Source organism: Bicyclus anynana, chromosome 20 (assembly GCF_947172395.1).
Source record: "Bicyclus anynana chromosome 20, ilBicAnyn1.1, whole genome shotgun sequence".
Lineage (NCBI taxonomy): Eukaryota > Metazoa > Arthropoda > Insecta > Lepidoptera > Nymphalidae > Bicyclus > Bicyclus anynana.
In genome coordinates this window covers 7,251,599-7,276,451 of record NC_069102.1, presented here as the reverse complement: position 1 = coordinate 7,276,451, position 24,853 = coordinate 7,251,599, and the positions used below count along the sequence as shown (strand labels likewise).

Genomic DNA, 24,853 nt, shown 5'->3' with positions numbered 1-24,853 from the left:
GTGTGAAGTCTGCCAATCCGCATTGGGCCAGCGTGGTGGACTATTGGCCTAACCCCTCTCATTCTGAGAGGAGACTCGAGCTCAGCAGTGAGCCGAATATGGGTTGATGACGACGAATTATAACTTACATCCAAATACACTGCTATAAATAATATCATGCTACAGTTAAATAAACTATTTAAACGTACCTACACCTATATAATATTAACATGCTAAATATAAGTACCTGCATAATATAAAGTACATAAACAATTATTACGTATCTAGTCTGTTTAACAATAGAATTCCTCTCGGTTGCGTTGCGTTGTTTCTAGTAGAAAATACTTCTTATTTGTTGTAAATATTTTGCAAAATATACTTTATACAGTGAGTAAGTTTGAAACAAGCTTCCTTGATAATAAAGTTTAGAGTCACTTTAGCGAGCGATATTCGATGTATCTAGAGGGGATCCGAGTAATAAGAATATACATAATGGGAACATTAGGTATTCCATATATACCTAATATAATGGTATAATATAACTCAGAAAATCAATGGCGCCTTCTAGAATAACGACCCCTATTAGAAGTGTACAGATAATAATATAGATAGTTCAGTATTATTTGTATAAAATACTTAGGTAATTTTATTAGTGAGAAGATATGTAAGTTTTTGAAAACTATAAAGTTTGTCGTAAACAATAGAAAATATACATAATAGAAAATGTAAACTAAATTTATAATTCCTGGAAGACGAATTGAATGTAATTTTAATTCATTTGCCGTTGAATGTAAATTGTTTTTTTCTTTATTTATATACGCGCCACGCGGTATCACCTGCGTGATTCCCGTTTCCGTAGGAATACGGGGATAATAGACCTATAACCTATAGCCTTCCTCGATAAATGGACTATCTAATACTAAAAGAATTTTTCAAATCGGTCCAGTAGTTCCTGAGATTAGCGCGTTCAATCAAACAAACAAACAAACTCAGCTTTATATATAACTCTCGATCAATTAATTACACTATCGATCAAGTCATCAATATTATCTTTCAGTACGCTTTCATTTTAGACCACTCGAGTATATTTGCAGACATTCGGTTATTCTGCCCTTTCCCAACCCCCAAAACTTTTAAACAGTACAACCGGTTTTCATCAAACATATCTAAGAACACTCGCCCATAACCTCCCTCAACCGTCACCTTTCATTAAAAAAAACTAAATTGAAATCGCATTATCCGTTCGGGAGCTATGGTGCTACAGTCAGACTGACAGACAGACAGACAGACAAACAGACAGACAGACATGTCAAACTTATAACACCCCTCTTTTTTTCGTCGGGGGTTAAAAAAGTTTAGCGGTAGTACTGTCAGGAAAAGATCTACTTCTGTCTTATTAATATTTTTATAATATTTTTCTCTTTTTGTTTGTTATTTAGTTTTTAATATTGTATAATTCAAAGATTTAGTATAAAACATCATTGAATTAATTATATTAAACAGTGCACAGTAAAACCAACTGTGGTTTGTTGCATTAGCCTTAATTTCAATATGTATTATGTAGAATAATAAATAAATAAATAACATAACGTCAATCTGCATTGGTCCAGAGTGGTGGACTATTGGCACTCTCATTTTGAGAGGAGACTCGAGCTCAGCAGTGACCGAATATGGGTTGTTCATGATGATGATTATGAAATAGCATTCAGAATAGAACTTGCAGAGATATTCACGGATAACAGTGACATTAACAGATTACTGTTAAAACACCTCGGCCACTACGAGCCACAGTTACTCGTAATACGCATACCAAAGCGAATACACGCCAGCAATTTGAGAACAATTTCGTAGGCAATTTAGTGGTATGTTACCCGTTTTCATCACCCACGGACCCTACGAAATAACTAAGGGCCAGCGGAAACACTCCCATAACGGACTTTCACGCGCGATAAGTACACTAACATCGGAAATAATCAAAAATTCACTTATGTCTTCACACTGTAAACAATTTTGAACAATAATTAAGTTGTTCCCTGGCTTCCTAGCTTTCACTGTATCTTGGAAGCCAGGGTATGCCCATTAATGTTACATAATATAAACTAAATACTAGCAATTACAATTAACCGTAGTACGTAAATCGCTGGCGTATTTTCAAAACAAATCATTTAGGGTAATCGGTTTGGGATTTTAGCCATTACTTGTGTTCTATATGAAGATATGCCTAATGATTTTGAGTAAAATATGTACTACCTTACCACTTCCATAGTTCTGCACGCCGAAATAAGCGACTCAAAAATCTTCTCCCTTTTGATCACATTCGACTAAGAAGTTTCATTTTTTCTCAGCTCCAACTGATTGCAAACTTGAAGTTTTCTAATAATACCAAATTGTTACCTTGACGTGCTCCTGAAAAAAAGAGTCTTAAGTATTCAAGAACAATTTTTCCCTTTTTAAGCTATGAAGTCCCAAATTTTAAGGTTGTATTCTTACTTCCAACAGAAAACGCGTCGAGGTACTGTTTGGACGGCACATGGCGCAACTACACCGACTACGTGAACTGCACAGAGAAGATAGCAAACGTTTCGCCGACAGATGTCACCAGCCTCATCTACCTAGCCGGCTACTCGCTCAGTCTAGCCGTGCTCACACTCGCTGTGTTTGTTTTCCTTTATTTCAAGTAAGTATCACACATGTTACAACTAACGTGAACTGCACGGAGAAAATAGCCAACGTTTCGTCGATTGACGTCACCAGCCTCATCTACATAGCCGGCTAGTCGCACAGTCTAGCCGTGCTCACACTCGCTGTGTTTGTTTTCCTTTATTTCAAGTAAGTATCACACAAGTCACAACTAACGTGAACTGCACAGAGAAGATAGCCAACGACTGACGTCACCAGCCTCATCTACCTAGCCGGCTACTCGCTCAGTCTAGCCGTGCTCACACTCGCTGTGTTTGTTTTCCTTTATTTCAAGTAAGTATCACACAAGTCACAACTAACGTGAACTGCACAGAGAAGATAGCAAAAGTTTCACCGACAGATGTCACCAGCCTCATCTACCTAACCGGCTACTCGCTCAGTCTAGCCGTGCTCTCTGTGTTTGTTTTCCTTTATTTCAAGTAAGTATCATACAAGTAACGGACTTCTAAACTTTTATTGCGACGGTATTGTTAGGTGGCATTACTAACCGGCTACTCGATCAATCTAGTCATGCTGACACCCACTGTGGTTGTTTTCCTTTATTTCAATAGTTCGATTATTGAAGTAACATACTTCTACATTTTTATTACTAAAGTGTTTTTATAACTTACCTAGTCAGCTAGTTGCTCAGTCTAGCCATGGTAACACTCTTTATTAATTTTTTGCTTTTATTTCAAATAATTATCACACCACCAAGGTACTTCTGTCCTATTACTGCTACAGTATTGTAAGACGGCAACTACTTAAATGCGCAGTGTTGGTTGACCTCCCCACTAGGTGGACCAAGGACATCAAGCGGGTAGGAGGGAGCCGTTGGATGCTGGCAGCTCGAGACCGTTGAGTTTGGAAGTCCATGCAAGAGACATGTCTCCAGCAGTGGACGTCGATTATGATGATAAATTACTTAAATGACACACATACCTTTAGACCTTTTTAACCGACTTCCAAAAAGGAGGAGGTTCTACGTTCGGCTGTATGTATGTTTTTTTTTTATGTATGTCCAGCGATAATTCCGTCAATTATGGACCGATTTTGAAAATTATTTTTTTGTTTTGAAGGGTTTACTTCCAGGGTGATCCAATTTTTTTCATGTCAGGATCTGATGATGACATCCTGGAGAAATTGAGGGGAACTTTCGAAAGTTGTAGAGACGGCTAGTGCGTTTGTTAGTGTTTCCATAAGGTATTTTAAACCACTACAACTTTATGAAGGTTTGGAGTTGGTCTGATGATGGAGCCGAAACACAGACGATGGAACTCGTCAAGGATTTACAGCAGTCACCTTTTGTTTGGGCTTGATTAATTTGTATTGATGAGTACTTTCCACCTATATGTGTTGTGACTGTATTAAGGGTCTGGTGATGAAGACGAGGGACAGTGAAGAGAACTCCTCGACGGTTCATAGGAACTACTTTCTGTTTGGACTTGATAAATTTGTATTGATGAGAACTTTCCACCTAGATGGATTGTGACTGTATTAAGAGTCTGGTGATGAAGACGAAGCACAGTGAAGAGAACTCCTCGACGGCTCACAGTAGCTACCTTGTGTTTGGACTTGATAATTTTGTATTGATAAGAACTTTCCACTTAGATAGGTTGTGACTGTACACACGCAGTAGGTATGCTAACACTAAAAATAAAAAAATGAAAATTTTAATAAAAAAATTCAACTGACTTCCAACTCTAATAATAACTTTAACTAAAAAGCAAAAAATAACATCCTATGTGCTACCTTCTGATCAGTTTGAAGGCGGTGCCAAGCCAGTGTCGTGTTTTAATTAAAGCTGTTTTTCAAAGAACCACATAAATTTTGTAGTTTAAACGTGTTTAATTAAAACATCGCTGGCTTGGCACCGCCTTCAAACTGATCAGAAGGTAGTACATAGGATGTTATTTTTTGCTTTTTAGTTAAAGTTATTTTTAGAGTTGGAAGTCGGTTGAATTTTTTTTAATAATTTTTTTTTTTTTTAAACCTTTTTTTCGCCCTAAAAGTTAAAAGTCTGGGATAGAGTTGCCGAAAAATAAAAACTTATAATTTGAGACCATACCAGTGCCAGCAGATTAAAAGTTCTAATACGATGCCGTAGAAAGGTACGTAGGAATGAATTCGTATTCGTAGTGAAAAGTTACGAATGTTCATTTTACCGAACAAATTCCATTTCCGCGAAACGGAAATTTGTATTGAGGTCGTTTAATATTGTAAAACCTCAATGCTAAATAAACGATACATATCTAAATAAAATTGAGGTATATGTCTGTGATTTCAAATTAACTGTGTTTTCTACCCGCGAGTGGGTCATTCGATCGGTCGGCTCGTGTCGTCACGAGCGGATAGTACGAAGAATAAATAGAATATAAATAGTAAGAGATAGTACGAAAGGGAGTGTTAAATAGTTTTGAGAGACGTCTTTAACCCTACATCCTTCGGTTACAAGTCCGGGACTTTACTCAAGGTATTCTCTGCGGGTTTATTGGTAACATTGTTAGTGGGAATTGTTAGACCTGATAGGTTCCCATTCAATAATCGTATTTTGCTCTTTAAATCCGCTTCTGATGTCAACCCGTTTCTGATATTTTTGTCTCTCTTTTTATTTGTCCGGGCTAATTCAAGTTTAAAGAATAAAGGTAGAAAACTATTTCTATGCGAAGGAAGTCGCGGGCGTCAGCTAGTATAATAATATAAAACGATTACATTTCACGCTCATTGTGTTTTAATAATAATAATAATATGCTCCCGACCGACTTTTTTTTTTTTCGGTCACGGCGGCTAATCTCATGGTGAGATTAGCCATGTACGCAGGAGATATTATAGTGCACAAGTGTATGCGCAAGCACAGGTGCACTCTCTCTTCCCTCACTCTCGAAATCCGATGGGACGGCAGATCGACACGACCGGTGAGAGATCAGGCGCAGGACCGACGGCTTTACGTGCTCTCCGAGGCACGGGGGTGTACTAACACCGCCAACTTCCCAACTCCAGGCTGCTATTAAGATTTTCCTTGTAAGAAAAAAAATCCCAATTAGTTTTGTTGGCCTGACCCGGGATTCGAACCCTAGACCTCATTGTCCGTAGCTGAACTAGCTAACCACGGGACCAATGAGGCAGTTAAAGTTGTGTTAAGTTTAAGTTGTGTTTTAATATAACAATATTCACATTATTAATTATTAAATTATAACAATTGTTGTATAAACAGTTTGCAGAGCCATTCAAAATTAATGCAAAACTCGTAATTTAATCATAGCAAAACAACAAAGGCTTTACAATTCGGTGCTTCGAAAACATTGTAGTATGTATCATAGCAAATAATGATGTCGGATGCATTCTCTACTATAGACAATAGAATATGAATACAAAAGTTAGTAGCGTCTTTAAAGGCTGTAATCGGAAAGCTAGCGGGAAATTAAGACGAGATATTTGAGCAATTATTAAATACTAGAGGACGCCCGCGACTTTGTCCGCGTGGATTTCAGTTTTTCACAAATCCCGCGGGAACCATGATTTTTTCTGGGATGAAAATTATGCCTATATATTAATCCAGAGTAAAATCTATTTCCATTCCAAATTTCAGCCAAAACGCTTTAATAGTAGCGGCGTTAAAGAGTAACAAACATTCATCCATACAAACATTCGCGTTTATAATATTAGTAGGATGTCATGTTTTTGGACATGGCTAATTATATTATTATGTTGTATGTGTATGTAATAAAGAATAATTTGAATCAAAAATTATCATATTACTAGCAGAAAACATCGAAGAAAAAACAAAAGATAACCTGTAAACTTACTTATAGGTACTAATCAATATAATCTAATAACTAAGGAAGAGCGAGGATCCTGAGATACAAATTTTTTCAAACTTAATTCAGGGTCTCAGCACTATTCTAAAGAAACTTATTTTAAACACAAATTTCATGTTCATACTAAGGCATCGCCTGAAGAATATAACTTGTCAGTCGATGAAAACAAAACAAAACAAAACAAAACGAACAAAAAATCAGATCTTACTTCTTTTTAATATTACTTTAAATATTTTCAATATTTCCCGCGAGTTCTTGGACTATTATAATATGTTAGTTTATTGTAGTAGATATATTCTGAAATAGGAGCATATTGCAACTTCTCCGTGCAAGTGAATTACATGAATTTTGAAAACCATTGCGCAGCCAGATGCCGTAGGAAAGTTCCGCAGGTATTCTTTCATATTATAAAAGCGAAATATAAATAAACGAAATACGTGTTAGTTACACTACTTATAATTTAGAACCATAAGGTAGGTACTTAGGGTAGGGGTAGGATAGGGATAGGGTATGGGGAAGGGTAGGGATAAGATAGGCATAGGTTAGAGTTAAGGTAGGAGTAGGGTAGGGTTCACGCGGTCGAAGTCGTGGGCGTCCGCTAGTTTATCATAAAACTAGCCGACGCCGCGTGGTTCCTGTTCCCTTTAGTTCCTGTTCCCGTTACAATACGGAGATAAAATATAGCCCATGACATTCACAAATAACGTGGCTTTCAAGTGGTAAAAGAATTTTCGAAATCGATTTAGTAGTACCAGAAATTACCCCCTTTAACACCACAACCTTTACCTCTTTATATTACTAGATATATTATAGATATTCAGTTTCATTAAGCAAATAAAATCGAAAGAACCCTTTTTTTCAAGCTTTGACCTTAAGTATTTTTTTCTAGGTACCGGATCGGTCGATAGGTCGATAGGTCGATAGGTCGATATTTTAAACTATATTCATATTTATATGTTAAACGATTTTACCAATTTTCAGCTTTATGAGAATTTATGTAGCTTTACATATATTTTAGATGTTAAATTGATAAAAACTTTGGTAGATTTTCTTTAGTTCAATCAATTCTTAGCAGTATTTTCACCCATTTCAGAGAACGCAATGCTATTTTAAATTTTAGCTTTTCTTCTAAAACTTACACTATAATAAAATTTACAGAAATCAAATACCAGAAAGACATTACCTACAGTTCATTTTACGAAATTTTGATCTCGCAAGACTGTCGGCACAGTAAAGATATTACAAGCAGTATAATAACTCGGCCGTATTTTTGAAATAAATACCTACAGCCGCGCGGTACGTAAACATGTCATAGGGCTGCCCGCATGCAGCAATTTAATTACATTTGCTAACTTTGTGTTTCCACTTAGTTTTGTGATTGTAAATAAACTTTTTTTATATAAACAAATAAAATACTTTGTAAATTGTAGTAAAATGGGAAGTGATAAATAAAAATGTGTGTTTTTTGATTGGTTGATTTAATTAAGGCTGATACTACGTCAATGATCTTGAAGGATTGGTCGTATTCTTAAACATATTTATTTCGGTGATGCCATCTAGGTATTACCTCCACACTACGTGAACAAATAAAAAAAAAGATAAATACCTTCATGAAATTGTAGTGATTTAAAATAGATAATGAAACAATGAACAAACGCACTAATTGTCCCTACGATACGATAGTTCCCCTAGATTTCTCTAGGATGCCATTATCAGATCCTGACATGAAAAAAATGGGACTAACCTGAAAGAATATTCATCCAAACAAAAAAGAAACGGTTTACAAATGACGGAAATATCGCTGTAAATACGATACGATTCTTTTTGGAAGTCGGTTAAAATTCTTGTCACCAATGCCAAGCTGAGCAAAAGTTTTATGAGCTTGCACATTAAAGTGCATAAAATCCGCCATTTTGATTTTTTAAGAACTAAGTTACCCAGTGACACTCGGCCTATCTAGACGAGTTTAATGACATATCATTTATCAGTATGTGTGCTTGGCAAATTTGTTCGTAACACTCCCGAAGGTCGGCGCGGTCCGGGAGGGGGGTAACGATGCCCAGCGCGTACGACTTCACACCCGCGCAGTCCATTCCTCCCGTCGCCCGCATACAACAACAAGTCATAACATTCAAACACATACTCCTCCTTTGGGCTTCGCCGCAGTCGGGTAACAAAACACAAATGATCCGAGCACAGTCACACAATACATTGTACAAGCAGTCGAGGTTTTAATACAAGCTTATCGTACCTACTGTATCGTGATTCATGAACCGCGTATAGCTACATATTTCAATCGTGTCAATCACTTTCCTTTACTCTATTCACTTTATTTACTAATCCAGATACCTACCTTTATTCTGGAGATAAAAGGAAATACCTTATCCATTAAAAAATACAAGATTATGTACCTACCTACTAATAAGTAAATTTATTTTAAAGTTAACCTTTCAGAGTTTCCAGGTAACTTAAAAAAAGTTATCTCTGGATGGGATAATTGAATTCATGCATCCAAAAACGGCACAGTATTTCCTACTGGTCATAATTAAAAAAATCTAATACTATTAATACACTTTACTCTGTTAATACACCGTGCGTTCGTTCGTCACCGCGGCACAGTCGCGACTGTCTTCACCCTACGATCACCCCATGTTCAAGGAGCGTAGGTATAGCTCGCGTTTCGACCTCTAGTATGAAGTCCAACTACTGGTTGTAATATCTTTTCTGTGCTGTCGGTATCCACAATATTACTTCTCACCTGGACAACTGGAAAACCAATGTTGAAATTTTATATCCACACTTCAAGTAATATTAGCTATCTAAGGTTTTCTGAAGAATTTTTGGATGTTCAAATAATTGGATAAATTTTAGATGCTTTTTATTTATAAAAAATAAATATTCAGCATAATTATTCGACATCCGAAGCTATATGTGTTAACCAATGAACCCAACGAGGTAGTTATCTTGTTTGTATAATAGTCGACAACCCCCATACCGCCATACAAAGTACAAATACTAATAATTTTATTTTTTGTTTTTAAGTTTTGAAAAGGCTCTAGAACTACTGAACCGATTGGAACCAAACAAAAGTAGCTTTTCCGGGCAATTGAGATGAAAAATGTATTTTGTCGGTAAATCGATAAATTATGAACCTGACAACTGGTCTACACTACAGCCTTTCGAAGGTAGAAAATGCATGTCATTTACTATATTATAACTTATTTATTTTAAATTCTGTATGGTTCGTTTATAAAAATGTTATATAAAATATATTAACCATATCTAATTGTTCTAAGCTCATTAATATCAGATTTATTTTCATTAATTTAAGAACAGGTTAATTATAATTATTGTTAGGTGTGAAAAAACTAGTGATTTATACCCTCATTTTTTATTTGTTTGTTGGTAAACAGTACTCATCAAGAAAGGCTGCAGTATACAGTTTTGTTAGTATTGTAGTGTAGTAATATTTTTGTTTCATACGATATTTGTATTTGTAGTTTACACAAAACCGTCTGACTTACAAGTCCAGATAGGAAAACTAAGGCAAACGAACAGAAACTTGCAAGCGAAGTTTACGAGTGAAATTGTTTAAAAGCATTTAATTCTAATCACAATTCGACAACAACTTTCAACTAGGGTGAACATTTTAGAATACATTTCCCTAATCCCAATTAAGTTGATTTAACTTGAGAGTTTATAAGATATGCGATACCAACTTTAACCTTGATCGTATACTAAATCCTAACTCGCTGTATATTTGTGTAATGTTTATCAATAAACAAATTAAAAATGAGGGTTTATATTGCTAGTCGTTTTACGCCTAATATTAATTTAGTTTAGTTGTTCCTAAATTAATGAAAATAAAATAAAAAAAAATTTTCAAAAGATTTAATTATTTACTTTTTACAATAAAAATAAATTATGTATGAAATGACACGACTTTTCAACTTTAATTTCTAATTTGTTTGTTGATAAACATTCCACACCGAGTTAGGCTTTAATCGCTTTAGTAAAGATAGTTCCATTTTGATCCTCCTACATACAATGCAAACTAGGACTCTAACTGTATCTTAATCCAAGTTCGAATTTCATATGAATATTAACAAATCATATGCTAGTCATGTTCAAGTCAGTTATCTTGGTCGACGTCAATAGCTACATCTATATGGTCTAAAGGTTAATTTATTCGACTACGGATACTTGAAAAATCTACGGAAACGGTGAAGGAAAAACATCGTGCGGAAACCTGCATACAGAGAATTTTCTTAAATCTCTGCGTGTGTGAAGTCTGCCAATCCGCATTGGGCCAGCGCAGCGTGGTGAACTATTGGCCTAACCCCTCTCATTCTGAGAGGAGACTCGAGCTCAGCAGTGTGCCGAATAGGTTGATAATGATGAAGGAAATAGAGTGTGAATCTACGTTTGCGCAGTAACTTGTACATTAGATAGTCTCCTGCTCTCTTACAAGATCACTAGTTGAAAGATGAGATCAAAAAACTTATTTGAGAAATATGCCACCCTCCCCAATCGACTAATGGTTGAGGATTGCAACTATAGCCCAATGCCGATCGTAGAACTAGACACAGTAGAAACCCAAAACCCCTGGTGGTAATGAGGTCCTATTAAAGAGCCTACGGCAAGTAAACAATCAGAATATTCTATTTAGAGAGGAAATCATAATTATATTATTCTAATAGTAGACGCCGCGCGGTTTCACCTACGTGATTCACAGCAGCTCACACTGCATTAAGCTAAAGAGTTTGTTTGTTTGATTGAACGCGCTAATCTCAGAAACTACTGGTCCGATTTTTAAAATTCTTTTAGTGTTAGATAGCCCATTTATCGAGGAAGGCTATAGGCTATATTTTATCCCCGTATTCCTACGGCAAAGGGTACCACGCGGGTGAAACCACGCGGCGTCAGCTAGTATTAGTATAGATTACAATATGACTGTTACGCGGTATTGTTAGTTAATTAATTGTAATTGTGCTTACTTGTTTCAGAGATCTACGATGTCTTCGGAACACAATACATACTAATTTGATGACCACGTACATACTGTCAGCGTGTAGTTGGATGTTGAACTTAGCGTTACAAGTAAGTATGTACAAGTCAGTATAGTCTGGCAAGTTCGTTGATGATACTCCCATGATATGCAGGTGACGGGGGGAAAATTGCGCGGGTGTGAAATCGTGCGTGCGGGGAATAAGGTGCATCAGTTGTGTGGTTTTCATTCATCGCTACTCGCCCCCCGGTCCGCGCGGACCATCGAGAGTGTAACGAACGAAGTTACCAAGCTATAGCTTTGCCTAGTGGTGTGCACTTCATATATGCAAAAATTTACTGCCTACCCTCACTCAGTACGAACCTATGTCGGAAAAGGAATTTTCAGTGGCCCCTGTAAATCTTCTCATGGGGATATCACAATACAATATAGACCAAGTGGTTTTCCAGCTTATAGTCTATGTTTTTGACAAATTTCACGTATATCCTTTAGACTTTCTAGAGTTACAAATGATGGAATTTCCGGTTACTTCGACTTTGTTTAAACAGGCAGGCAGGTATATGTTGCGCAGTATTTCCCATAACTTCAAAGTGTTGACAAGTCCACTTATAGGAGCCGAACTGCATAACAATTTTTTTTACTAATAAAAACTTTTATGTTTTCATACAAAGTAATTTAAATAATTCCGACTATCCATGTGACACACGCCTTTATCTATCCTTGCATTTCAAGACTGTCGATATCGACGAGATATTGCAACTGGCACTCCGCACATCTCTAGTAAGCTACTTTATGATATTTATCAGTGCAAACTAATGTTATAAATAAAACGTATAAGGATGCGATATATGGGACACAATTTAAAAGAACTTTACAAAAGAAATATATTTTCCGAAAATATTAATTTTAGAACACACGTTACACCCTAGCACCCTGTATATGAAATATATAATTCGATTGGGCATACAAATAGGTATATTTTTATACCTTGTGTGACTTTTAAAATAAACTACCTACTATCAAAAGGATATTTAAAACTATTTTAATAAAGCAAAATTACAGTCCAAAATAATTTTAAACCTCGTAAAATATAAGGCGAAAGAGAAATGAAAAGATATTTTAAGTAATTTATATTTTCTAAATACGTGAAATTTTTCAACAACTTTTGTAAGTAACGTGATATTAGGTGCTTTTGATTTTCTATAAAGTTTATAAGTAACCAGATATAATGAATTTAATTCGCGCCTCTTCGAAAATCAAATATCTTACAAAGATTTCTCATTTTACTAAGAATGCTTTTTTTAATTATTCCCCTTTCACAATGACCTACTTTACTAATTAACTTTGTTTTTTTTAAACGCACCGTTTTGTTTTTTAATTAGTTTAAAAAAATTACCTTCGTCTGTGACGGCCCCACCTGTCATTATTTGAAAGTAAGGCTAGTGTAAAGTTGCATGCTCTTGACTCTAACTACAATTAATATTTTTCCATAGTAAGCATTATCTCCCTCAACATAGACTATGGGCTGGCGATGCCTTTGGATTTGGTTTGGGCTGACAAATTTTCAGTTTTTATAAATAACTAAGGTCTGGTTGCACGCAGACTGTCTGTCTGGTCACAGCTATCCTACTAATGTTATAAATAAGTTTGTATGGATGTTTGTGTGGATGTTTGTTACTCTGTAACGCCGCAACTACTGAACTGATTTGGCTGAAATTTGGAATGGAAATAGATTTTACTCTGGATTTACACATTACTTTTCATCCCAGAAAAGTTCATGGTTCCCGAGGGATTTGTGAAAAACTAAATTTCACGCAGACGAAGTCGCGGGCGTCCGCTAGTAAGATCATAAAGTAACATACCATGTTCGCACAATTAATTTCAAAATTTGAATGACACTAACCCATTACTTTCTTTTTCAACGCTGAGAATTTCTAAGAATTACAGTCCCTTATTGACTCAAACTAGATTGAGTACGAATTTCCATTCTAGATGACACTTCAATTTGATTTCCCTACAGATATTGCTAGAGAATACGCTATTTTTGTAGGAAATTTTATACCTATACTAATATTATAAAGAGGTAAAGTTTCTGATGTTGTAGGGGGTAATCTTTAGATCTACTGAACCGATTTTGAAAATGTTTTTACCACTAGAAAGCCACGTTATTTGTGAGTGTCATAGGCTATATTTAATCCCTGTATTCACACGGGAACGGGAACTACGCGGGTGAAACCGCGGGACGTCGGCTAATATTTATTAAAAAAAATCTAGCAGACTAGTCGTCAACTCCGTTCGCGTGAAATTTTGTTTTTCATAAATCCCGCGGAAAGTTTGAACTTTTCCGAAATAAAACAGAAAAAGATAACAGAGATAGACGCTCTTTCGCATTTATAATGATAGAATGGATTTTTTTTAAAACACTTGTACTTCTATATAATCCATGCAATATAATCGCAAAAATCCAAGAAAAAAAAACAACTACGAAGAAAATTCCATTAATAAAAGTATGAAGAAAAATAGCTTTCTCTATGTACTATAGAAATGCTTTTTGATGAAATCTCAAGAACCTTCATTGCAAGCCAACATTCCGGACAGCACAACGTCTGTCGACTTTTATAATGGGAAATACAATGAAATACAATAAATTCAATAAATCCTTTTTGTTTCAGAATTGGTCAGAAGAAGCCAACCAGGATCAAACTTCATGCATGATTCTAGTCATATGCATGCACTATTTCTATCTCACGAATTTCTTTTGGATGTTAGTGGAAGGTGAGTAAATAATCATCTAGAACTAATCGTCATTAACAACACAGTTAGAGCTCACTGTTGAGCACAAGTGTCCTATCAGAATGAGAGGGGTTATAGTCTGACAAGTTCTTTGATGACACTCCCATGATATGTGAAATCGTGCGTGCGGGGAAGTGACGTACCAGACCGGGACCAATTAAAAAAACCTCAATCGGCCCAGCCGGGGATCGGACCCAGGACCTGAGTCTTGTAAATCCACCGAGCATACCATTGCGCCACGGAGGCCGTCAAATATATCTATACTAATATTATAAAGCTAAAGAGTTTGTTTGAACGCGCTAATCTCAGTAACTACTGGTCCGATTTGAAATTTTTTTTAGTGTTAGATAGCCCATTTATCGAGGAAGGCTATAGATTATATATTATCCCCATATTCTTATGGGAACAGGAACCACACGGGTGAAACCGCGCGGCATCAGCTAGTATTAATATAGAATACAGAGCCGGTAGAAAGAAAGACTTATTTAATACAATTCTAAGTACAATTAAAAATTTTAATATTACGATTACGATTTAGTTAATCTATTATATTATGTACATATAGGTATTCGTACTAACGGCGATTTACTTAAAAGTATTCAATAAGAAATCATTAAATACAAATCGTATTCCATAAAGAAATCAACGTTTGTACATACAAAACGAAATTAAATTTTTATTATTAATATAGGTACGGTTTTACCTAATTTGTTAATAAATCCTGAGCACTCAGCCTGCCGTGGAAACCTGCTGGAAAATTAATAAAACAGCATTTTCACATAAAATATGCCTAAAACGTGATTCATAGCGTTGCTCGCGGTCTACTAAATTCCAACGTGAAAATGAATGAAAATAGAAGAGAAATCTTTTCGAGGGTTTAAATTTTTGATGTAACACGAAATGTTAGCCGTCCGACCCTTGTTAACTGTTAGTTGTGTAACACGGCTTCAAAGTTAACAATTACCCGGATAAAATGATAACATAGCTATTGTTACATTTGAATTATTCAAAATATACGAAAACACACATTAGATAACTGCATGGTTATTTATTTATATTTTAATTACTTAAATGTTCAATTTTAAATTATAAGAGGTATAATAGGTGGCCTTAAGCATATTTTTTGCAAAAAAAAATCATAAGGTTATTTTAAACTCAAAAAAAACCCTACGACTTGTAGCCACGTCTATACTACTCGTATCTACTACCAAAATTTATGGAAATGACAGGTTCTATCGACAACTCGATAACGATAAATTCGAAGCGTTAGCGTTTGTAGAAAGAGAATCGACGTGCCACATGGCTACAGGTCCAGCCCCCCTAGCTAAGTGGCACGTCGATTCTCTTTCTACGATCGCTTCGAAAACTAGAAAGATGTATGGGAATGAAATTTGCTATCGACAGGTCACGTGATCAAGATCTGTCATTCGAAGCGTTAGCGATCGTAGAAAGAGAATCGACATGCCACTTGGCTAGGGGGGCAGGTAGGCTATTCTGTAACGATATTTTATCACTTCGACAGTGTGAGCTTCGAACTCGCATCTTATTTATTTATTTTTTATTTATTTATTTATTTATTTATTTGTAACGCCAACAATGACAGCAGAAAACATTATATATAAGTGAGTTACAAAATTCTTGAACTACTGCAGCCATCTTTTACAGGCATTCACAACACTGCAGAGTCCGGTTAAAAACTTAAAGTAAAAGATTAACTTACAATCTAAAATAATTTACCAAAAATTTACAATAATAAAAAAAATAATTAAAATGTCAAAATCAAGAAGGTTTACAATGTTAATTAAAATGTCAAAATCAAGAAGGTTTACAATATTAATTAAAATGTCAAAATCAAATAATTGAGTTTAAGAAAGGGATGTCATTAATTAATACATAAGCTAAAGTCATAAATTAATATATAAAAATAAACAATAATACAATTAATTAATAAAAATAACAATAATAATAATGTTTACAGAAATGATGTCAATTTCCTTTTAAAACTAAACAAGGTGATAAAGCTGAAAGATATCAATATCATGGCGGGTCAGACTGTTGTATCCGTTAATAAACCGATTTATTGGAGAATTCCTGCCTAGGTTACTATGTGAGAAGTGAGGTATAAAAGTTATCGGTAGGGGTCGTCTTGGATTTCGTCGCTGTGTATTAAGGTTTACCTCATACAACAGGTCCGGAGAATCTATTGAGCTATTGACTATTTTGTATAAGGTAACAAGATCCGCTACACGCCTACGTTTATCAAGGGACTGCATTTTATAGTGGTGCAATCTTGTTTTGTAATCTGCTCTGTATTGAGAAGTGGGATCCTTGAAAGCAAGATACCTGGTGAAGGAACGCTGTATACGCTCAATTCTTTCCGTATGTGTTTTATAGTGCGGGTTCCATGCCGAGACTGCATACTCCAGAATACTTCGAATCAAAGCGTAATATAAGTGTAAAATTGAGTCAGTTGTTCTGAAATCTTTGGTATTACGTTTAATGAACCCCAACAATTTCCATGCTTTAGCAAGTATTTGGTCGATATGGTCTTTAAATGTAAGTTTGGTATCAATCATAATACCGAGATCCCTTATAACTGTAACCTCTTCAATCTGTTGATTTTGTATGAAATATTTAGTCTTCAGTGTATTCTTTCTCTTACGAGTGAATTTAATATGCGCGCATTTTGAAACGTTAAGGATCATTTTGTTACGATCACACCAGTCCTGGATAGAGTTGATGTCACTTTGCAACAGATAGCTGTCTTCAATAGTGTTTATTATGCGATAGATCTTAAGGTCGTCGGCGAAAATGGAACATTTACTGTGGCGTATGTTATCAGTTATATCGTTTATGAACATAGTGAACATAATAGGCCCTAAATGAGATCCTTGAGGTACTCCTGAAGTGGCAATGAAAGGATCAGAGATATGGCCCTTAATAGTCACCCTTTGTGTTCTATTCGTCAGATATGACCTAAACCACGAGAGCAATGGCTCGTGGATCCCGTAACCAAATAGTTTTAGAATTAAAATACTGTGGTCTACCTTATCGAAAGCACTACTGAAATCAGTATATATGGAGTCAATTTGTAATTTTTTATCAACACATTTAGATACATATGATACATAGCCTACCAGATTTGATATCGTTGATCTGTTTCGACAGAATCCGTGTTGGTCAACTGAAATAATATTATTAGAGTAGTTGGTTAATAGGGGGCATATAAGTTTTTCAAAGATTTTCGAGAATGTGTTAAGCATAGAGATGGGTCGATAATTGCGAGTGTTATTTTTGGCTCCTTTTTTAAATATCGGTAAAATATTTGCGGTTTTCCAGATATCAGGAAATGTTGAGGTTTGTAAAGATTTGTTGTAAATAATTTTCAAAGGCCACGTGAGATATTTGTACGTCTTTTTTATAAAAATTGGAGGGATACCATCGGGTCCAGCACTCTTACTTTGGTCCAACGATTTAAGCACATTGCTTATATCACGTTCTCGTATAAAAATATTTGATAGACTTTTTTGGGGAAAGAGATCTGGAACATTTGTTGTTGCGCTAAGTGTGGGTGTTGTAAACGTCGAAGAAAACTGTTTCGCGAATAGATTACAAATATCTTTACCACAGGTGGCCGTATCGTTGTCAAGGGTCATGTGAGATGGGATTTCGCTATAAGTAACCTTTCGCTCTTTTATGTACGACCAAAATTTTTTTGGAGCCTTCACGATTGCCTGTTCAGTTCCCTTAATGTAGTTAGAATAGCAAGATCTTGTTACCGAATCGACTCGCCTCTTGGCTAAAGATAATTCAAACTCATCTCTGGAATTGTGATATATTTTAAGTCTACGTCTTATTTTCTCTTTTCTCTCTTACGCTCTCTGTCTATAGTATCATGTTAAACAGAGAAAGATAGAGGTGAATTCGACATTCGTACTTGCGAGTTATACAAAACATCATTACAGAATAGGCCTCCAATTCTGCGCTAGCTTGTACATATATGTTTTCTGTGGCTAGGGTAGTACAGGGGACGTACAGGACAAGTTCTCAGCTTGTCTCAAATTTCTGCCCAAAATGATTAAACAAATTAACAGTTAATGTTTTATAACCTGATAGCTACTTAAATAAGCCGATTTGTGCCATATTTGCCTACCCACAACAATGAAGTACAAAATTACATAAAGCCGATTCCATTGTACTAGTATAAGAGATTTAATAAAAAATAAAACCAGCCTCCAAAATATAATAGCCTTAGTTAACGTTGATGGATTACGAAAATAATAATTTACCAAATGTCGATATGTCAGAGCCTCATGCGTGAAAAAATATCATCGAGCCGAAAATATAAGCACCTACGTATTTTCCAATAACATAATATTACCTATGTAACCAACTAGAAAATGTGTTACTCATACTAATATGAAGTTGAACTTAATACGATTTCCCGTGAGATATATATTTTGATTTTCTTTTTGTTATAATATAGAATGTGGCACTAGTTATATTTGGTTTAAGTTTGTTAATTTATCAAAATATATCTTAGTCACATATTTTATTTTATTAGAATATTTATCATACGACATAATGATATAATATATATATTAGTTTATTTTATGATATTTATAATTATTGTATAATTTGTGTATTATGGTTTATGTATTAGTGTGTAGTTATTTGTATGTATGTATATGTACATTATTATTACGTATACACCACCTACAGTTGTCCTAATAAGTTCCTAAGCCTAAGGTTGCCTGGAAGAGATCGCCACTAAGCGATAAGGCCGCCTTTTGTATTCTACTTTTTCTTATGTTTCTGTTTTGCTTGTTTTCTTTTATTTTTTGTGGTGTACAAATAAAGAGTATTAAATAAATAAAAGAATAAATAAAATATATGTAATATATACCTATGTTATATAACCTATGTAATCAAATAGAAAATGTGTTATACTAATATCAAGTTGAACTCAATATGATTTCTTGTGAGATATATATTTGTGTTTTTTTGCTATAATATCGAATGTGGTACTTAGTAATATTTGGTTTAAGTTTGTTAATTTATCTAAATATATGTAATATATAACTATGTTATATAACCTATGTAACCAAATAGAAAATGGGTTATTCATACTAACACGAAGTTTAACTCAATATGATTTCGCGTGAAATATATATTTGTGTTTTTTTGCTATAATATCGAATGTGGTACTTAGTAATATTTGGTTTAAGTTTGTTAATTTATCTAAATATATGTAATATATAACTATGTTATATAACCTATGTAACCAAATAGAAAATGTGTTATACTAATATCAAGTTGAACTCAATATGATTTCTTGTGAGATATATATTTGTGTTTTCTTTTTGTTATAATATAGAATGTGGCACTTAGTAGTATTTGGTTTAAGTTTGTTAATTTACCAAAATATATGTAACCAACCTATGTTATATATCTATGTAACCAACTAGAAAATGTGTTACTCATACTAACACGAAGTTCAACTCAATATGATTTCCCGTGAGTATATATTTGTGTTTTCTTTTTGTTATAATATTGAATGTGACACTTAGTTAAGTTTGTTAATTTATCTAAATACGAATACATATAATAGAAAAAAGGTTTGTTTGTTTAAAACTTTACTGCACAAAACAAACACGTGCAACTTAATGCCTTGAAGCATTTTGTTAAAACTTTTGTTGTTATACAAGTTGAGTTGAGTTGAGTTTTATGTACATAATGTGTAGCTAGTGATGAAGACTTGAATTCAATTATTTATTTGCTGAGAACACATACATTCATTGAAAAAGGGTTAGGTATATATCGTAGGTACATAAACCTTTTTTCATCGCTTGAAATCCGTTCTGTAGTATTTTCTTTTTTAATTTATTACAAACAGATAAACACAATGACAGAGGAATTTATTTTATAATGTGTATGAATAGATTTAGATGTAGCTAGTGACGTTCACTTCATACATGCATTAATGCACTGCATACCCTAAGAAATATTTTTGTTAGTGTTTAGCAGATTTTCCCTGTTAGTTAATTGGTATTACTGGTGCATAACCTGATCAGACTTATGCACGCCACTGGATGTAGCCAATAGGTGCCACGTTTATAGGAAAATTCATTCTTTAGTCTAGTACATAACTTGCACGTGTACAATGTACATCCTAGAATTAAATATGGAAGCTCCTCCGCATTTCAATAACACTTCTCAAACTGCAGATTCAAAGGCGTCGCTCAGTCTACCTTTGAATATTGTATTACAGGTAATATTAGACACGAGTATAATGAAAGCTTTAGGTTTAAACCCTAAAACTTAATCCTATGTAGCACATAGAAAATAGAAATACAATTCTTACACGATGTATTTAATAAATAGATATAATACGACTAGCTGACAGCTGCGCGGTTTTACCCGCGTGTTTCTCGTTCCCGTAGGAATACGGGGATAATATAAAGCCTATAGCCTTCCTCGATAAGTGGACTATTTAACAGCCTGACCAGTAGTTCCTGATATTAGCGAGCTCAAACAAACAATCTTTTCAGCTTTATAATATTAGTATTGATAAATAGCTACCTAGCCACGGTCGAAGTCCACCACGAAGCTAGCATAACAGACATAAAATCATTAACCCCACCTAAGAATCAACCCGAACCCGAACCCAACCTCTATTTTGAAAATCAAGGTTTTACCAACTGAGCCTGACTAACGAGGTCGTCAAACACTATATGTATACTACGAGAGGAGAGGAGGAAAGTCGAACTCTGGACCTTTCTATTGAACACCAAGGTTTTACCAACTGAGCCACAGAGGTCGTCAAACACTAACATATAGTATTTCTTTTCAGGTCTGTACCTATACATGCTAGTTGTAGAAACATTCACTGCTGAGAACATCAAACTTAAAGTCTACACCACAATTGGATGGGGTAAGGAATTGTTATTTTTATAGCGTTTTTATGGTTCCTTAGTCAACACGGAACCCTTATAGCTTTTTTAATTAAAGAAGACCGTGAAAAACTTTTGACACAAAGCTTTAGAGTAAGCCACAGTTACAGCTGAGTTTTGGATGCTATATAGTTTTTCTTCGTTTGTGGCTAGGGTTTGGAATACTCTTCTCAAGTCGGTGTTTGTGGTATCTTCAAAACAAGAGTGAATAGGCACCTCCTAGGCAAATGTGTCCTATCTTAGACTGTATCACTAACCATCAGGTTAGATTATGGTCAAACGCGAGCCTATCGGCATAAAAAAATGCTGGCTGGCTGGCAGAACCGTAGTATTTGGAAGTCCCTACAAAAGCCTTGTGTTTTGTAGTGGACATCCAACAGCCGATATGATGAGGCGAAGCAACCATTTATATAGCCTTTCTTGATGAGTACCGTTTACTAACAAACAAATTTTCTACCTTCATTTCTAATTTCTCTGTTGGTAAACAGTACTCATCAAGAAAGGCTGTAGTTTAGGCAACGTGTGACCCTCTTACTTAGTTTCTCATAAACTTTATGCTACTAAGATCAAGGTCCGTTAAAAATATATTTGAAAAAAAAAACGAATAAATTTTTATCGTCGGACCTCAAACCTCGCAATACAATTTTATGATTAAAACCTATTTTTATATTACCGATTAAAATTAAATCTGGTGCATTAAATACCAGCGAAAAGTTCATTTAACACAAACATGTGTTCAATAATTTACTTATATTATTAATTATTTATTTATTTATTATTTATTTATTGACCTTAATAAATTTTCATCTCACAAACAAAAACATTGAAAATTCAATCCAACATGCATATTTATACAGCATAGAGCCGGTGCAAAGTAATTAATAATTTTATAGCAAACTTGGCAAATTAAATACCGGACTTTGTGAAATAGGTACATAATGAAATTCCCATGAGCTTCTTTGACATAAAAGTCAAAGGACTTAAATTAAATTTGAATAATATGTCTCTAGGGCTTGGATATAATCAAATCTGCTGAGAAAATACCAGCAATTTAGTATTACAGATTTTAGAACTTTGATTTTTATTGATATAGTTTTAAATACGAGTAAATATCAACTTTCGACAGAACTGGCGGACACCCGCGACTTCGTCTGCGTGGTAAATCAATGTAAACATTGAAGCCCTATTTCACCACTTTTGAATTTTAAAAATTTTTGAATTTTATATTTTTTTTTTATGATTTATGAACAAATTATTAAAACTGAACTCTAAAAATGAAGGACTTTCGATACAGACTTTCAATCCCTATTTCAACCCCTTTTTATTCTATTTTCGCAATAAAAAGTGTCCTATAACCTTCTCCGTATTATGGTTGTAGACCATGCCAAGTTTCATTTGAATTCATTCAGTAGTTTCAGCGTGATGCCCGAATAACAAAAAAAACACGGACAGACAGACAGACAGACAGACAAAAAGTCTAGATATAACAGGCTGGAAGTTCGTTTTAGCTTAATTTGTATTGAATTTTTAGCACTACATTTACTGGTGGCGCATATTTTGAAAATATTTTCTTTCCAGGTGCTCCTGCCATATTCATCACAATATGGGTCATTTGCCGATGTTTCGTCTCAGAAATGCCCACAACCGATCAAGACGGGGTAAGCACAGTTTAGTGATAATGATAAAGCTCACTAATATCGCATACGATAATTTCTCGTATTAAAATAACGCACATATCACACACTCAAACATATATACCTAACGCTGACGCCACGCGGTTTTACCCGCATGTTTCCCGTTCCCGTAGGAATACAGGGATAATATATAGCCTATAGCCTTTTCAAGAATTTTTCAAATTGGACCAGTAGTTCCTGAGATTAGCGCGTTCAATCAAACAAACAAACAAACTCTTCTGCTATATAATATTAGTATAGATTTCAATAATTATAGTTCACACTGTCGTTTTAAATTTTTATGTACACAATTCAAACGATAAATTAAAATTGAAACTATCGTGAGTATTGATTATATTAATTTAAGAAACACGGCAAAGCATTAATAATTGTGCTATTTAATAGATGGTATTTGTGAACCAAAATAACGTAATATGATATGATATAAAAAGTCCTTATATAAAAATCTAATAAAAACTTTGTTTGGTTTGGTATCGGATCATTACACAAATTAGTTATTTAAAAACTTAAAACTTAAAAGCTCTTCTAAGAGGGGCTAAACTTTTATAAGAAAGTTATACCGAAAGAAATTCCGCGTAGACCGCCGATTCTAGGCCACGCAACCGAAATACCAACGCCCTTTCCAATTTAGTATTCGTCGCCTTAAGAAATTAAGGTTGAACAAAAATATTTTTTTCGTCAGATTCTTTTTAACTTTTGACGATTGTTATTTGTACAAGTTTTGAATTTTTAATGGTTGACTTGGAATAAAGGAAATCTTTTATTAAATCATAATACTTTTGTGTTAGTTTTTCCTTTGTTTAAAGTGGCTTACTTATTTTACTGTATACTAGCTGACGGTTCCCGTTCCCGTAAGAATACGGGAATAATATATAGCATATAGCCTTCCTCGATAAATGTGCTATCTAACACAGAAAGAATTCTACAAATCGGTCTAGTACTGCTCCGTTTCTAGAGAGAGCTTAGCGCGTTCAATCAATCAAACAAACAAACTCTTCAGCTTTATAATATTAATATAGATTTAATATTGTTCATATACTTAATATAACATATTTATACTTTACTAGCGGACGCCCGCGACTTCGTCCGCGTAAATTTCGATGTCAACTTTACTACTACCCCTACCCTACCTTACCCCTACCCTACCCTATCCCTACCCTACCCTACCCTACCCCTACCCTACCACTACCCCAACCCTACCCTACCCAACCCTACCCTACCCAACCCCTACATCTACCCTACCCCAAACCTACCCCTACCCTACCCCTACCTTACCTACACCCTACCCCATCCTACCCCTAAATTATAAAGCGAATAAGTCTGCTTAAGAGGATTTTCGGTCCGACCTGTATGACAAAAGCTGTGATAACTCGGCTAATATATATGATACCAATATAAAATAGCCTATAGCCCCCGATAATGTAGCACTCCCCGATAATGTAGCATTCTACTGGTGAAAGAATTTTTAAAATCGGACCAGTAGTTCCGAAGATTACCCCATTTAAAAAATGTGACAAACTTACAAACTGTAAGTTTGTCACATTTTTTAAATAATTAATTTTTTAAACTTTACCTCTTTATAATATTAGTATAGATTTATTCTGCTATTACAACTAATTTAAATTTTTGAAAATACCAATAAAAATAACATAAAGTTGAAAATTTAAAAAACCCCTGAAGATTATGAAATTATTTATTACACTATCGATCAAGTAATCAATATTCTCTTTCAGTGCACTTTAATCTGAGACCCCACTCGAGTATATTTGCCACTTTCAACACCCAGAACTTTATAACGGCTCAACCGATTTCCATCAAACATATCTAAGAACACTCGTCCGTTAATCACCTTTCATGCAAAAAAAACTAAATTTAAATCGCTTTATCCGTTCGTTAGCTATGGTGCCACAGACAGACAGACAGACAAAC

At 34.7% G+C, this 24,853-nt stretch overlaps 1 protein-coding gene across 2 annotated transcripts in view; it reads left to right on the top strand.

The window, feature by feature from the left end:
* Positions 1 to 2,867: 2,867 nt before the first annotated feature.
* LOC112045148 (diuretic hormone receptor) overlaps positions 2,868 to 24,853 on the top strand; it is a 44,989-nt gene continuing 23,003 nt past the window's right edge. For both annotated transcript variants that reach the window (XM_024081232.2, XM_024081233.2), the window contains exons 1-5: positions 2,868 to 2,952; positions 11,483 to 11,576; positions 14,157 to 14,259; positions 21,131 to 21,211; positions 22,809 to 22,888. In XM_024081232.2, coding sequence (XP_023937000.1) covers positions 11,523 to 11,576; positions 14,157 to 14,259; positions 21,131 to 21,211; positions 22,809 to 22,888 — 318 coding nt within the window. In that variant the 5' untranslated portion in view covers positions 2,868 to 2,952; positions 11,483 to 11,522. The remainder of the gene's footprint in view (positions 2,953 to 11,482; positions 11,577 to 14,156; positions 14,260 to 21,130; positions 21,212 to 22,808; positions 22,889 to 24,853) is intronic.